The 14,585-nt window shown below is 34.4% G+C and overlaps 2 protein-coding genes across 3 annotated transcripts in view; one reads left to right on the plus strand and one right to left on the minus strand.

Annotated features, from left to right (window-relative positions):
- Window positions 1–3,282, minus strand: part of LOC144966950 (uncharacterized) — a 23,965-nt gene extending 20,683 nt beyond the window's left edge. Inside the window, exon 1 of the mRNA XM_078903646.1 lies at window positions 3,126–3,282. The gene's annotated coding sequence lies outside the window, so the exon portion shown is untranslated. The remainder of the gene's footprint in view (window positions 1–3,125) is intronic.
- A 208-nt stretch (window positions 3,283–3,490) lies between these two features.
- The window catches only part of LOC144966960 (tRNA (32-2'-O)-methyltransferase regulator THADA-like), a 28,336-nt gene continuing 17,241 nt past the window's right edge, over window positions 3,491–14,585 (plus strand). Inside the window, exons 1-6 of one of the 2 annotated variants that reach the window (XM_078903655.1) lie at window positions 3,491–3,683; window positions 4,912–4,997; window positions 8,566–8,746; window positions 9,889–9,994; window positions 10,738–10,898; window positions 12,073–12,216. In XM_078903655.1, the coding sequence (XP_078759781.1) occupies window positions 4,948–4,997; window positions 8,566–8,746; window positions 9,889–9,994; window positions 10,738–10,898; window positions 12,073–12,216 (642 nt within the window). In that variant the 5' untranslated portion in view covers window positions 3,491–3,683; window positions 4,912–4,947. The remainder of the gene's footprint in view (window positions 3,684–4,911; window positions 4,998–8,565; window positions 8,747–9,888; window positions 9,995–10,737; window positions 10,899–12,072; window positions 12,217–14,585) is intronic. The other variant, XM_078903661.1, reaches the window with a different exon arrangement.

A 14,585-nucleotide genomic window follows, 5' to 3' on the forward strand; every position in this document is an offset into this window, starting at 1 on the left:
ATTAAAATTGTGAGTGATATTCAGGCTATGTTTGCCTCGGGTGATAGGCAAGTACATAAGGTGGCTATGGGTCGTCAGTTCACGGTAATCGGTTGATGTCTGGAGTAAACTATTTTATATTTTTAAATGTTCGAGTCAAAAATAAAACCACTGAAACGTTTATCCGACTCGTCTTAATAAAATACACGATAATTGACGAACTTTTCAAAAGTGTATACTGTATGTTGACTGAATAATCTGAGACTTATACTGTAAGATAAAAGTAAAAAAGGTATCCATTTTGATAGTAAGCCACGAACAGCAGCGAGAGGTCACGGAGGAACCATCAAACATCAAAGAAGTTCCACAAAACAACGTCATTTTGTCATGTTTGCTTTATTTCAAATATCGATTAATTGAGATGACCATCAACTTGTCAACATCATTAAACCTGAGATTTCCTTTGAGTGCAAAGTGTGTCGTCTTTGGTGCCGTTTTATAATAATCTGTTCCCTGCGTACGCATATCTATGATGAGCAATCTAATCTTGCGTCCGAAATGAATCCGTGTGAATTGCTGGCATTGTGGAACCACTTTTTGGTTGCTGTGAGCGTTGTTAGGTGGAAATGACGTCAGGATTTTTCCTCATTATTGTAAGATTATTTTACTAATGCCTCTGTATTGTTGGCTTTAAAAAATCTGACTACGGTAGCTAGTTGGTGAGTTTCATCTCAGACTTGAAGTATGATTAGGAGCAAAGTTACAGGACACAGGAGTTGTTAAAAAAAATGACCCGCCACCCGACGCGCGCACACACACAAATGACCCCCCACCAGACGCCCGCACACACACACACACACACACACACTTATATATATATATATATATATATATATATATATATATATGTGCAAATACGTGCACGTCGCTCCACTCCCTTTTACTTCTGGCTTATATCTCAAAAACAATTCGGTTCGATATCCGCCATCTTTTATTAGACCATGGTAAAGCATCACCGTCAACCTCCATGGTAGGATTTAATTCAAGAATCTGACATATTTTAAAGTACAATGACCCCAGGCTGGTATCATCGAAATTCGCTCTCTCTTTCCGGCGTTGGAATCTGAAATAAAAACACGCGCGCGCATACACATACCCCCCCCCCCCCCCCACACACACACACAACATAAGAATAATTCTGTCGTAGTGTGACGAAAAATTATTTCCTTTTAATTTTGGCACTCCCGTTAAAGTTATAAACTTCATCTGCAATAAAGCGATTTAAAACTCAGGGTCAAGAGAAAAAATTCTTATGCAAACTTTGAAAACATAAATCTGCATAATTATTTTTGGGAAGAATCCGAATTCGGAGAAAATAAAAACCTATTAAATCTACAAATTGCAAAAAGAATACTTTTTACCTTTAATTTACCGTTATTTACGCATTGTCACTTTAAAATACTGAACAAGTTCTGCTATGGTTCAATTTGAAAACATTCTATTTCTGAGTGAGATAACCACATTTTCACTCAAATTTGATCCGAGAAAAAAAAAAGCCGTAAAGGATAGGGTTTACATAAAATCCACAAAAGTGGCAGATCTGCATAGTATCTAGAGACTTTATCATAGATCAATTGATCCATAGGCGAGTATTACATGCCAGCTCAGATTTATAGGTGCGTTAAATGTGGTGAGGAAATCAGATTGTCATTTGAATAATAACACATTATTTGATTTATAATCATAAATGAGTATTGGATAGCTCCCCTCACATCCCACACAATACATACAAAAAAAAAAAAAAAAAGAGTCAAAGATTGGTTGACAATTCGAGATTTGGGTTAACTGCACAAGAGAGAACTTTACAAGAGGATGATCTCAGTGTTCTGGAATTCAAAATGTGTTGAGTGACATATAAACCAGCAGACAAGAAAATAGCTTGAATTAAATTCGCATTTCCTATTACAGTACAGACGAGTAAAGAGCCATCGTTTGTAGCAGCAACCACACTAAATCATTTTCTTTTTCTTCACTGCCGATAGTAAGCTGTTTCATACTATATGCGATCAATGGGTTAATTAATGCGTTTAAACTGCTAAACAAAAGAATTCAATGTAAAGGCCCTAAAATAATTTGAAATAATGAATTAACTTAAATTCACCGACCAGCCAAGTGACCACCGACCAGCCAAGTGACCACAAAAATTCAAGACATGATGATCATCATAAGTCATACGGCTGACGCCACACAAAAGAATCAATATTTAGCCCTGCGAGCCTATACTATAATATGCAGTTTCAAAGTTTCTAGATTCTAAAATGAGCGATGCCTGATATTTTTTTCTATAAGCCTACTAGATACATTTCTTTTTTTCTTTTAATTCAAAAGGCTTATTTGTGTGTAGCAGCGGAGCAACATGTGCAGGTCACCTGATTTTCCCTTAATCAGAGCAGCGGGTAAAGCTAATCTTAATGATTTACTTATATACATTAATTAAGAGATATTGTTAATAAATATTAAAAAGTATAAGAGCCAATTAATCTCTTTTAATTTGGAGGAAAAGAACATCGTAAATCACATGCAAATCAAACGACTCATTTTACAATGTCTACGTAGCTTAAAGATAAAATAATAGAAGATAGGTAAATCCAGATTTAAAACATAAATTTTAACCACTTAAATATCAATACTAACGACAACGACATATAAGTTAATTGGCGTCGGTCTTCATTCAACAAACACACACAGGAGCACGCTTAAAGTCTATAACACACAAACACACACAGACATACACACACACAAACACAAACAACACACTTGAAGTCTACACCGAATAAACATGAAAAATACTTATAAAAGAACAAAAAGAAACAATCATGTGAACTGAATAATCGTTCACTAAATGAAAAAGAAGAAAACCCATGGCAAAAAATGGAAAGAAGCGAATCGACTCTACATAAGACACGACTGACACAGAGCCATTCCATGCCTTGTCTACACAACCACTCGTCCAGCCTATCTTAGATTTTTATAAACACTCCTTCGCTCATTTTGTCAGAATAAAAAAGTAATTTACGCCATTTAAAGCACAGATACCAACAACGCAAACTTAAATATGAATTTATTTACAATTTCAATATACTCACCGAAGTTTTAATATTTAAAAAATCCGTCAAAAGCACAGAGAAATATGGATCGGTAAATAATCGTCAACAACACTGCTAATGAACCCCAAAAATTCCTCAAATTCCAATCCTCTTTGTATGGTTGTTCAATGTTGCTTGACCCTGTCCCATAATACCCTCTAAGCGAGAAAATATTTTCGTTATTTTCGAATCAGACATTTTTAGATCGCATTTTGGAATATCGCCTATTGTAGACTTATTTATTTTTTTAATGCTTTATAAAAATATCAGCATTTTTATATTTCTCTCACTGTTTCAGAAAATAACATTTTAGCAATGGTTTGAGAGTTCTCAAGTTTGCAGGTGCCACTATGACCCCGGAATCAGGGTCAAACACATGTAGTCTGATTGAGATTAACACGCAATACCTACACATTGCATGTTTGTGGTGTGTAACTCAGAAAAATGTGCTGCTTCTATGGAGCTTCTTTTTTTTTTTATCCTTCGCCTTTGGCATGACTGAATATAATCTCATGACATTATTAAAAATACAAATCAAGCTTATTTTTGACTGAGTAGGTGAGTCTTTGATTTATCTCAGATGTCATTTTATCCTACCAGTTTCATGGGGCACGTAACACACTCCGTTCTTTAACGATCCAGATTTAGATCAGAGAGTTTAGATAGAGATACAGACTATCCACCAAAATTATCAATTCATTTGGTCTCGTCTCTCCTCGTAGGGTAGACTCGAAAAGCTTTTTACTCCGTTTTTAATTTCCATGTATTTATCTTTATGATATTTTGTCATATTCCTTTTCATAATCAAATCTCTCTCTCTCTCTCTCTCTCTCTCTCTCTCTCTCTCTCTCTCTCTCTCCCTCTCTCTCTCTCTCCCCCCCCCTCTCTCTCTCTCTCTCTCTGTGTGTGTGCGTGTGTGTGTGTGTGCGTGCTTATGTTATCTTGGTCGGGAGGCCTTCCGAAAGCTCCTACACCCCCAGTATTCTTGTTTTTTATAATGTTCTCTAGTAGGGGGTTTGGGAGGGGGAAAACTTAAAAAAAAAAAAAAAAAATCTCCCCCCTCCCAAACCCCCTAGTAGTAGAAGAAGAATACTGGGGATGTAGGAGCTTTCGGAAGGCCCCCCTCTTGGTCTTTTCTCGAGTTATGACTAAGGAAAAATTTCCCTTTCCCATGAAGATGAACGAGAGGATTTTAAAAAAAAATCGATTAAAATTAAAGTGACCCACCGCGAATAGCACGAATGTTGAAGTGCTAGATATCTATAGTAAGTTGTTGAAAATTGCATCTATTGCAAGATATATTAAACTTGGCTCTTATTTAGTTATTAGTTGGTTTATTGTGAGGACAATGAACTATTTTTTAATGTGCAAAAATTAAAATTTCTCATATTTGTTAAAACTTTTAAACTTTAAATTTCACTTTTGGGCTTCCGATTATTATACGGGTTTGTGGCAGTAGGTCACATATATCATACGCACAGCCCATTTTTGCAGTGCTTATGCGATTTTATTTTCATTATTATTAAGTAGACCTCCATACATATTAGGATGGCAATGTATAGAAACAATTCATTTATAGATATTTTGTTTGATGATTATCATGCTTGTATTGACATTTTCAGTGTTTATGTGTCTGTAGCTACTCTTTAATATCTTATTATTAATTATTATTATTTATTAATAAGAAAATATTAATTTTTGATGTAGAAAGGCTTTTTCTTCAAATGTGCAATTGTCTAGTGTTTTGTTCAAAAGTCTTATTAATTATTCGATTTTCTGATTTCAGATATTGAATTGCACCCCAGAGAACGGTCAACTGATAATGGATTTTTCAAATGGTTTTACTTTGATTGAATATTTAAAGAAATTTAGGTTAGCATATTTTCTTTTTTGATGATTCTAAATTTCTAGCTAAATAGAAATACAATCCCTTTTCAATTACCCGAAAACACCTCTATTTCCAATGTTCTGTTCAAATTTTGTATCGAATATAACACATCTGATCAAATGTTTCGAAAAGCTGCATGTATTGTGGTTTAAACAAACATCAGATAGCTACAATAATATTTATTTGGGTACTTCATTAGAATGGTCCATTTTGAAATAAAGGAGCTGCCTGGCTGAGGTTTTCTTTGGTTATCATATTTGGACTCATGCAAATAGGGAAAGAGAAATAATAGAAAATCATCCTGATTTTTATTTAGTTAAATTGAGAGTAATAATTGTTGCAACCATTTGCATATAAAAGGGATGGGGAATTATTATTATTATTATTGGTTTTTTTTTGTGGGGGGGGGGGGGGGGAGGGGGGGATGACATTTTTCAATGAAAGATAAAATACAACTCCTACACCCAAGAAGAAGAGGACACTAATTTATAAGTAGTCATTTCATTTCAACCTCTCCTCAACCTATTAAGCGCCCCCATGCTATATTTGCAAATTGAAGTTGAATTTTTTGTTTATTCATTTGTATAGTTTCACCTTTGCCAACTAGGGGGTCCCGATAGCTCAGTTGGTAGAGCACTCGCTTCACAAGCAAAGATTGATCCCAGATGCAGTCGAGATTTTTTTTGGGCCCCCCTGTCCACCCAGCAGTGATTGGGTAGCTGGATCTGTTAGACCTGATGGAAACTACTTTTTGATAGACCAGCATCCTATCCAAAGGGTTGCAAGCAGTTTCACTCTATAGAAACCGGGATAAACTCCGGCTCCATGGGCCTTATGGCTCTAAAAGGACTACACCTTTGCCAACTAATTTTCCCTCAGTGTGCCTTTACGAATAACTATTTTGTGGCATTACACGAAAAACATAATCATGACATGGTACTTGGGAACAATGCACAGGCCGCATACAGCCTGATATTTATATTTTTTACAAAGTTTATCCTCATCCCTGGCATAAGATGCCAACCTGTCACAAAATACAGTGGAGTCCGCATAAAGTCAACAAGTTTAAGTTGGTCTCAAATTTTCTGTTATTTATCTGTGTGTTCTATTGATAATGGATAAGTCAACCATTTTTTCTGGATGGACAGTTAATTTTATCAGTATTCCATTCTACCTTTTTCCAGATCTAATAGATCTGGCTACCCAGTCATCATTATCAGGTCAAAGGGGTCAGAAAAAAACATGGACTTCTTTCAGAGCTGGCACCTGTCTCCTTGCTTGTTAGATGAGTATTCTACCTCGCTAACATGACCCTTGTAGTATATATAACTCAATGGGATTTTAATAAAAGTTTAGCATACAGTTCAACTCCTGGATAATGACATCACTTGGGACCAGAAAATGATGTCGTTATTCCAGGATTTTCATGATGGCGGAAAAGGGGGGCATGGTGAGGCCTGTGAAAACATAACAGTGATGCGAGACTAGTGCCTGAGAAAAGACATATCCTAACGACGATAGAATGTTTATTTCTCCTATTTGCAAAGGTTATACCAGTTGCGCTTTCACTCTCATTGTGTATTGTCATTTTTTTTTACCGTAAACAGTGTTAGAACGCCAGTTAACAAAACTAAGAATACATTTTTAAAAAATCAAGTGCATTATGATAATTCCGTTATGATAATACACAAATGCATACATCTAGTTTTATTTTAATTAAAATCCATATGATACTGCTGATGAGTTTTGAATACTGAAATTTTTATTTAAGTGCACCAACATTTACAAGCACTTAAAATTATTAGATCCACATCTTGCGGAACAAAGAAATTAAAAATAGATATTGACCAAAATAATATCAAATTTGGACTGATGTTTAGAAAAAAAACAACAGATTTTTCAAATGAAAAGAATAAAGTGAGAGAGGCTGTTATTGTTTTCAATATTCCAATATATTATAAGACCATAAACATCCACAGGCCTGTAAATCTTTGTCTATTGTCGGATTTCCGACAGTACGATTTTGCTCTTAAGTGCTAATATTAAAAAAAAAATAATAGTAAAAATAAAATTCGTAACATCAAAGAACAGAACCAATAAAAAAGAAAATAAAAGTTTTATTTCGTTCCTCGAAAAAAATAGATTTTATTCCGTTTCAAATGCCAACTTAAAGAAAAAACAAAAAAAACAACAAAAAAACTTTTCATTTGTCTCATCAAAGACCAAACAAAATTTGCCGTTTATCAGTTAGCTATAATATTATCATGCCACCTACACGCTCCGCTAGACGTCATGTATTCACTGCCTGGCTACTGTGCCACAGCCAGCGAGAGTGGGTCGCGAAGTTCGCGCGAGTCGTCTTCACACACACACACACACACACACACACACACACCTAGTCAGTAAATAATGCACGCACAGAAGTGTGTCGAACCGGAACTGAAGGTTTCTCTCTATTTTGCTACCGACACACATGCATATCTCCGGTTCTTATTTCTCAGTCTCTATATTTCTTTGGTTCCGTCCAGATGTGAGACGGAAAAAAATAATGCGAAATAATTATTTTTCTTCGAAATATATATTCTTCTTCGAAAGCTCTCACACCACCGCACCACCTCCTCTTCTTCTTCGTCGTCGTCGTTGTTGTCTTCTTCTTCTTCTTCTTCTTCTTCTTCTTCTTCTTCTTCTTCTTCTTCTTCTTCTTCTTCTTCTTCTTCTTCTTCTTCTTCTTCTTCTTCTTCTTTTTCTTCTTCTTCTTCTTCTTCTTCTTCTTCTTCTATAAGAATTAATCCAAATAAACGAAAGAATCAGCTTAAACATTTAACACAAACAGAAGCGAAGATACACAGCTTCCTGTGTTAAGCATGAGATACACATCCTTCAAAAGGGTAGGAATTGTTCTCTTCCTTTCATTTTACAACTAGCTCAGACCTGGGCCCTCAAATAATTGGGATTTTTTTTTTGGTACCATGAAATAAGGACCTCGTTATAAATAAGTAGGGGAAAGTGACCTGATCTGACTATTTTTGTCCTGTTGTGTCTATTTTCGCGTGTTCAAAAAGTTCCGACAATTTTTTCACCAACTATTTACAGGCCTGATCCATAATTGCCCCAATTGGACATGGCATTGCCTGATATGAGATAACCTCCACTGAGCTCAGACAGGCAGCTAACATGGAAGGTTAAGTGGATTCTTGAGAGTTCTATCACTAATAAACTTCATTTGTTGTCGTTCCATATGAACAAGCGCTGATTTCATGCAGTGTAGTAAAGATGTGTTCTGATTGGTGCGTTGCAAAGGGATCTCATTGGGAGGGGGGGGGAAGAAAGCATTTTTTATGAGTTAAGATGACGAGGTGACGGTAGGGGTTTTACTAAAATGTATGTCACTATTTAGGAATTTTTATTACTAATAACATATAGCAAAAAATGTCGGGACCAGAGGTAAATGTCGCTATCCAGGGGTTGTTGTTATTCAAGGATTTCATTAACCAGATGTTGCATTGTATTTGAATTTTCATATATTCTTGGTTTTGTTTATTTTGTTTTCAGCTTTAGCACCAATGAGATTCCCTATATGCTCAAAGTGCTACAACAAACTCATGATAAAAAAATAATTCCCCACTGGTTTCAAACTCTGGATAATGCAAGACAGGCTCAGTTCATTCGCCTTGCTGTAGAATGCTATTTTCATGTCATCTCATCTGCCAAGCTTGCTCGAGGATTTTTTAAGGTAATGGGTCGGTTTTTAACATAGAAATACAGTGGACTGATTGAAAGAAAATTTATGTGAATGCCATGATTTTTTTTTTCTTTCTTTTAAAATTATTTTTTGCTAGTTGGAATAGCTTTTGATTAAAGATTGGCTTACAAATAAATGTTTAAGATTACACATAAGTTTTGTGTGTTGGTACATTATATTCAGCTGTTGGATGCTGTGAGTAAATTAGGTAAATACATAACATCAATACAAGAATATTAAAACTTTTGTAATTCAAAGTCACAGGCAAGACAAATTCTAAAAGTTTCAAATCCTATTTCATCTTATCGTTACAAAATTATTTTTTTTGGTTTTGCTGCAGAATGCCTATGGAATTTTATTAGCATCATTCAGGAAATGTCTGAATGAAGGCAGAGCTGTTGCACAAATAATAATAATGATAATAAATAGGATTGCTATATAGCGCATGACCATGACGATGTCGTGGTCTATGTGCTTTACGCTGCCATTATTGGTAAATCTTACATTTGTAATAATAATCTAATAACACATACTATCAATTGACACACACATATAAAGCCAATTAGTACAATACAATAAAAGGCTCTATGCAATCTATTTCTCATGAAATAATTGATTTTTAGATTTAAAAATGGGGATGTTTGGTGCATCTCTTACAGTTTTAGGGATAAAATTCCAAACTTTAGGGCCTGATTTATAAAATGATCTCTCTCCATATGTTTTGAATCATGATATATTAAAACAATCCATTTGTGAACGGAGTGACCTGGATGGTTTCTAGGTATTTAAACAATATCTGAGATAAGATGGGGCTTCCCGGGTTTAATGCCATTGTAATCTCACAATTTTTTTCTTTTTTACTGTATTTGATTAACTGATAGAAGTTGATATTTTCCTTCGATTCTTAGACGTTACACCAACTTGCCCTCAGCCCCGCCCCGCCCCCACCTCCCCAAGCCAATGGTTTTATCACATTTTGACATCATGTTGAAGGCATTTGTAATTTTATGATAATATAGTTCTTCTGAAAGATGTCATTTATTCTACTCTTTTATGAATGATCCGAAAGATGGAAATCATTGGCTTTCATTTTGAATAATGATATAATTTTATAATTATTATTATTTTCATAGATTTTATTGGACCTCCCCAAAAAGGATCAGGAACTGATTCAAAGAGAATTGGAAATATCTTTTGAAACATTGGTAAATGATGCCACCATTGAAAGCATTAAGAAATGTGAGTTGATTACCATGTGGTAATAGGGATACTTATTATTAAAGAAAACCTAGTTAAGTCTCATAAACCAATTGGATCTTTTAAAGTTTTTCAATCCTCCTTTTTGATGCGCTTTAATGTGAGGTAGTTCACCCTTTAATTTATTATCCAAAGTTGCTGCATGTCAAGAAATAGCAATTTGTATAAAGTTTGCTGAGCTAGCAGAATTTTGCACTGATTTAAGCCCCCCCCCCCCCCCACCTTACACCAATAATACCATAACGATTTGAGTTATCAGACGCGTGTCCATATTATTTAGTTTTATTGTATCGGCTAAATTTCACGTGATGTTTGAGTGATGTTGATTTGGTGCAAGTTTTTCATGATAGAAAAATAAAGGTGTGGATTATGATCACGATTTATTGATCATCCAAGATGAGTTCCATTGCTTTGGGGAAAAAAGGACTGCAAACACTTTTGCCATATATCCTATATGTTTTCCTTCCGTTTAATGTTGTATTTTTTATTTTGAATTGGAACATTGATTTTTCCATGGCCCAGTTTCAGGTTTTTTTCTTGGACATTCAGATATTATATGCTTGTTTTTTTTTTTTTGAAGGTGTCATTATTTTTCTTTAAATTATCTATTGCTGATGCTGATTTAGCGTAACTTATTTTCTTGTTGAATATATTGTTATTGATACTCATATTTTCTGATTGACAGTAAATACAATGTCTTTGGATTGAATATCTTGTCATTACAGTGTGTGAGCTTCTTAATGTAAGTCCCACTGCCAAAGAGGCGTGCAAGAAATTCATCATCCCAACAAGTAGTTTGGTTGTCCAAAAACTGAGCCTATTCATCCAAACTGGCACTGAGATCAAAGATCGACAGAATTATGATATGCTCTATTATGCCATGAAGGTAATATCTCTTGTATATTTAAAGATAGGTATTCCCTTTTCAACACGCCTTTATATAGATATATAATTATATATTTGTGGGGAAGTCGAATGATGTGTCCAATTATTTTAGATGATTTTTTAGGGGATGAGCTTACATTCCTCTGTTAAATTGTAAATTGCTCCCCACCCCTCTGCCGAAAAGAAAACAAACGTATATCTTCTAAACAATAGAGAACAGCTTCGTGGTCTTTTGGAATGACTGTCAGCTCCTGACCTGTAGGTTGAGTCCATTGTGGGAGGCTCTTTACTCACATTCTCTCCTCATTTCTGTAATTTTAGCTTACAGGTGTCTTAATTCATCCTATAGTTTCAGTCTTGCTACTGCCTTGGGAACCCTTGTTTGTAAGAGCTTACGTATTTTAGATTTAAAAAATTACTGATATAAAGCAGATACCGTCGCCACGCATTCCATACAGAAAAATAAATAATCTATCAAACAATCGTCTTACATCAAGAGTGCCAATTTGAGGTTTAATAGTATTGCTAAGGAATTAAAACAAGAGTCAAGTTCAAATTTCGGAACTTTTGGGTCACAGTACAATGACTACATCACATGACCACATCTACCACCTTTTCGTGTACATTTTAAACATTTTATTAAATAGCTTTGGTCACTTATATTTCAGTAAAGCGGATCTATGGTTAATAAATGGATTTAATCTAAATTTAGATATTTTCACCCTTAAATTCTTTTGTTGAATTTTCCTAACATGTTTTGATGCTTTGCCAAAGGACAGTTAACAGAATTTTTTATTTGTAATCATAACATTTTCTATTCAATATTTCAGTTGTGAACGATTTTATCATTATGCATGGACTATTTACTCTTTTATTTGTTTGGAAATTTGCACTTGTCATCATGTAAAAAAAATAATTATGTGATACAAACATTCCTTTTTTTATTTTTTTTTCATTAGTTCACAGGTTTTTCTAAATCATCATCATGGATGTGATTTCACTAGGTATACATTTTATTCAGATTGCTGATGTATTGTTTTTTGTTTTTTTTATTTTGTATGAAATTGTTGGGGTTTTTTTTTTTCCCAAGCTGTTATTTTGAGCCTTGGAGATTGATAATCTAATCAAATACTAGACTGAAATCTAACAGGAAATGAAAATGATTGAATCCACAGATTTGCATTCATTGCTTACAGACGTGCAGTGAAACTTTTAAGAAATGCTTCTTTATAACTGATGTCAATTGTCCTATTACGACAAATGATCTTAAGTCACTTTGGAGCAAGACTTTCCATTGTCTTCTATCCTTACTATTTCAGGTATTTGAAATTACAAATTTTGACTTTTGATATTAATTTGTATGAAAATGTATTGAGAATCAATTCATTACTGTTTGTATACTATGAAGAATTCATGATCAAAAAACAAAATGCGTCAACAAACACATACAAATAAGTTAAATAAATAAAATGAAATCAACACAACCAAAAAACAAAAAAAACAAAGAAAAAAACAAAAAAAAAACAATACACTTTCATTTTTAGCTTTTCTTTGGTAATGAGTGTAGTATAGATAAACCCAGCATTTCGAACGAAATGGCACTTTCAGTTCATACTCATGTAGTACAAGTCACCTGTTGGAATCATATGTGTTCAAGCACCCAAACTCATTCATGTGGTAATTTATGTATATGTCAAGTGGAGTGAGATAATGTAGCAATGACTATCCCGCACAAATCTTTGGGCCTCTTTTTCGCTCACGAAGTGCCCGAATTCGCGTCAAAATATGGGACGAAGCCGTTTCGTATATACTATTTTAAAAAATTAATTAAGACGCTGTTTATCGATGAATATGACTGAAAGTTGGCACACAGTTAGAAAAAAGGTCATTTTAGATTATGTCAAGCGACAAAACTCGTGCGATTACCAGAAGACCGTTAAAAATAGATTTTTACTCTTTGGAGTAAAATATTTCTAAAACTACCGGGCGTGGAGGTTTTGTCGCTGACAAGGTAATACATGAACATTGTTTCTTTTTGGTTGTAAAATTTCATATGAATATGACGAGTACTTTTCCCATATTTTACAAAACACCATCCTAATTTGCTCTTCAAGTTTCAATCTTTTAATACACTTATTACGCAAGATACAACCAAAGGTCGAAAAAAATGCCGAAAAAGCGTCCCATATTTTCGCGTTTTTTTTCCTCTTTGCGGGTCATCCAAATAAATGACACCTTTGAAACTGCATAACTTGTTTATTTATGAATGGATTTTTAAAATTCAAAAACATTTTTACTCAGTGGAGATAGGGCTTTGGTTTTAGACAAAAATTTTCCTCAAAAAGACAAAAAAACATTTTTCATAGTCATTGCTAGATAATGCATTTGACCCTCTCGTGTTCAGATTATTTTTGGGGGAGTAGATAATGAGTTCCCTATATGGTCATGTCAATCATGTAGACATCCTTTGATGATATAACCCTACCCTTTGATATCTGCAGTCGCCTTTTCGTTTTCTACGGTCACTCATGACTAAACTCCGCCCAGAAACGATTTCATAGGTCCGTCCATCACCACATTTCAAACTTTTGTTCTCGTGAGTTCTTAAGTTTTTTGATCGAAGAATGATTGGCTATTGAGAATCTTGACCCTTCAACGGTTGGTCGTTCTGACAGCTCACGTGTCAACAGCCGTCAACAATACATTGAGTCATCGCTGAAACAGTGGAAGACGCTGATCGCATAGTGGCGTCACAATCACCATGTTGTTGAATAAATTATCCAGGCATGGTTGAGAGGTAAAAAAGCCAAATTATGTTCTAGTTACATTTGAAACAAACAAAGTATATCACTGATCTCGTCTCATTGAGATATAAACAATGATATAAAAATCAAGAAAATCGGCCGATAAATAAAAAAGTTGCTAAAATAAGCTAAAATAAACAAAAGCAATTTTTAAAATCAAATTTATTCGTAAAACAGTTGGTTTTCAACCGATTTTTCTGAAATAAGGACCAATGTTCTTCTTTTTTCAAGCAGATTTCAACAATGTGACTTTCAAATTCGTCAGAATTATATTTTTTACTTTTAGATTTTAGCTTTTAGGCCTACTCAAAAAGGTGTTATATTCCTTGCGTAACAATAGCGTGACTCATCGATGACGAGAAGCGTCGTTTCGGCCATCTAAATAGATAGCGTGTGACTCACAATTCTACACGAATGATGTTGGCGGTCGATCAAAGAGGTGTACCAAATTTATTTACCAACTACTTTTCTTAGTGCTAAAATTACAAAGTAATAATTTCGGATCAGAATAAATAACTCTGAAGTTCCTATCTCTTTATTACAATAAAATTGATACTACGAATGACAAAATCGCCCCACAAATAAGGGAGTTATAAATTATTCATAATATTTTTTAAATTTACAAAAAATGTTATCAAAGTCATTTTTCATCACCAAAGACGTAATTTTCCACCGATTTTTACCAAACAAAGTGCAATGTCAATGATTTTCACTCACAAATAAAATAGGATTAAATCGCAATTTCTACAACATATTTTATTGTCTGTCGGCAAATCTATAAAAATCAAAGCTGAAAACATCCTGCGACAGTGACACGGCCTGTCATTTCCTTCACAACGATTGGATTTTACTTACTGAGGCCAGTTTTGGCTACCCCGCCCATG

Source organism: Berghia stephanieae, chromosome 1 (assembly GCF_034508935.2).
Source record: "Berghia stephanieae isolate SIO BIC M18660-M18661 chromosome 1, UCSD_Bste_1.3, whole genome shotgun sequence".
Lineage (NCBI taxonomy): Eukaryota > Metazoa > Mollusca > Gastropoda > Nudibranchia > Aeolidiidae > Berghia > Berghia stephanieae.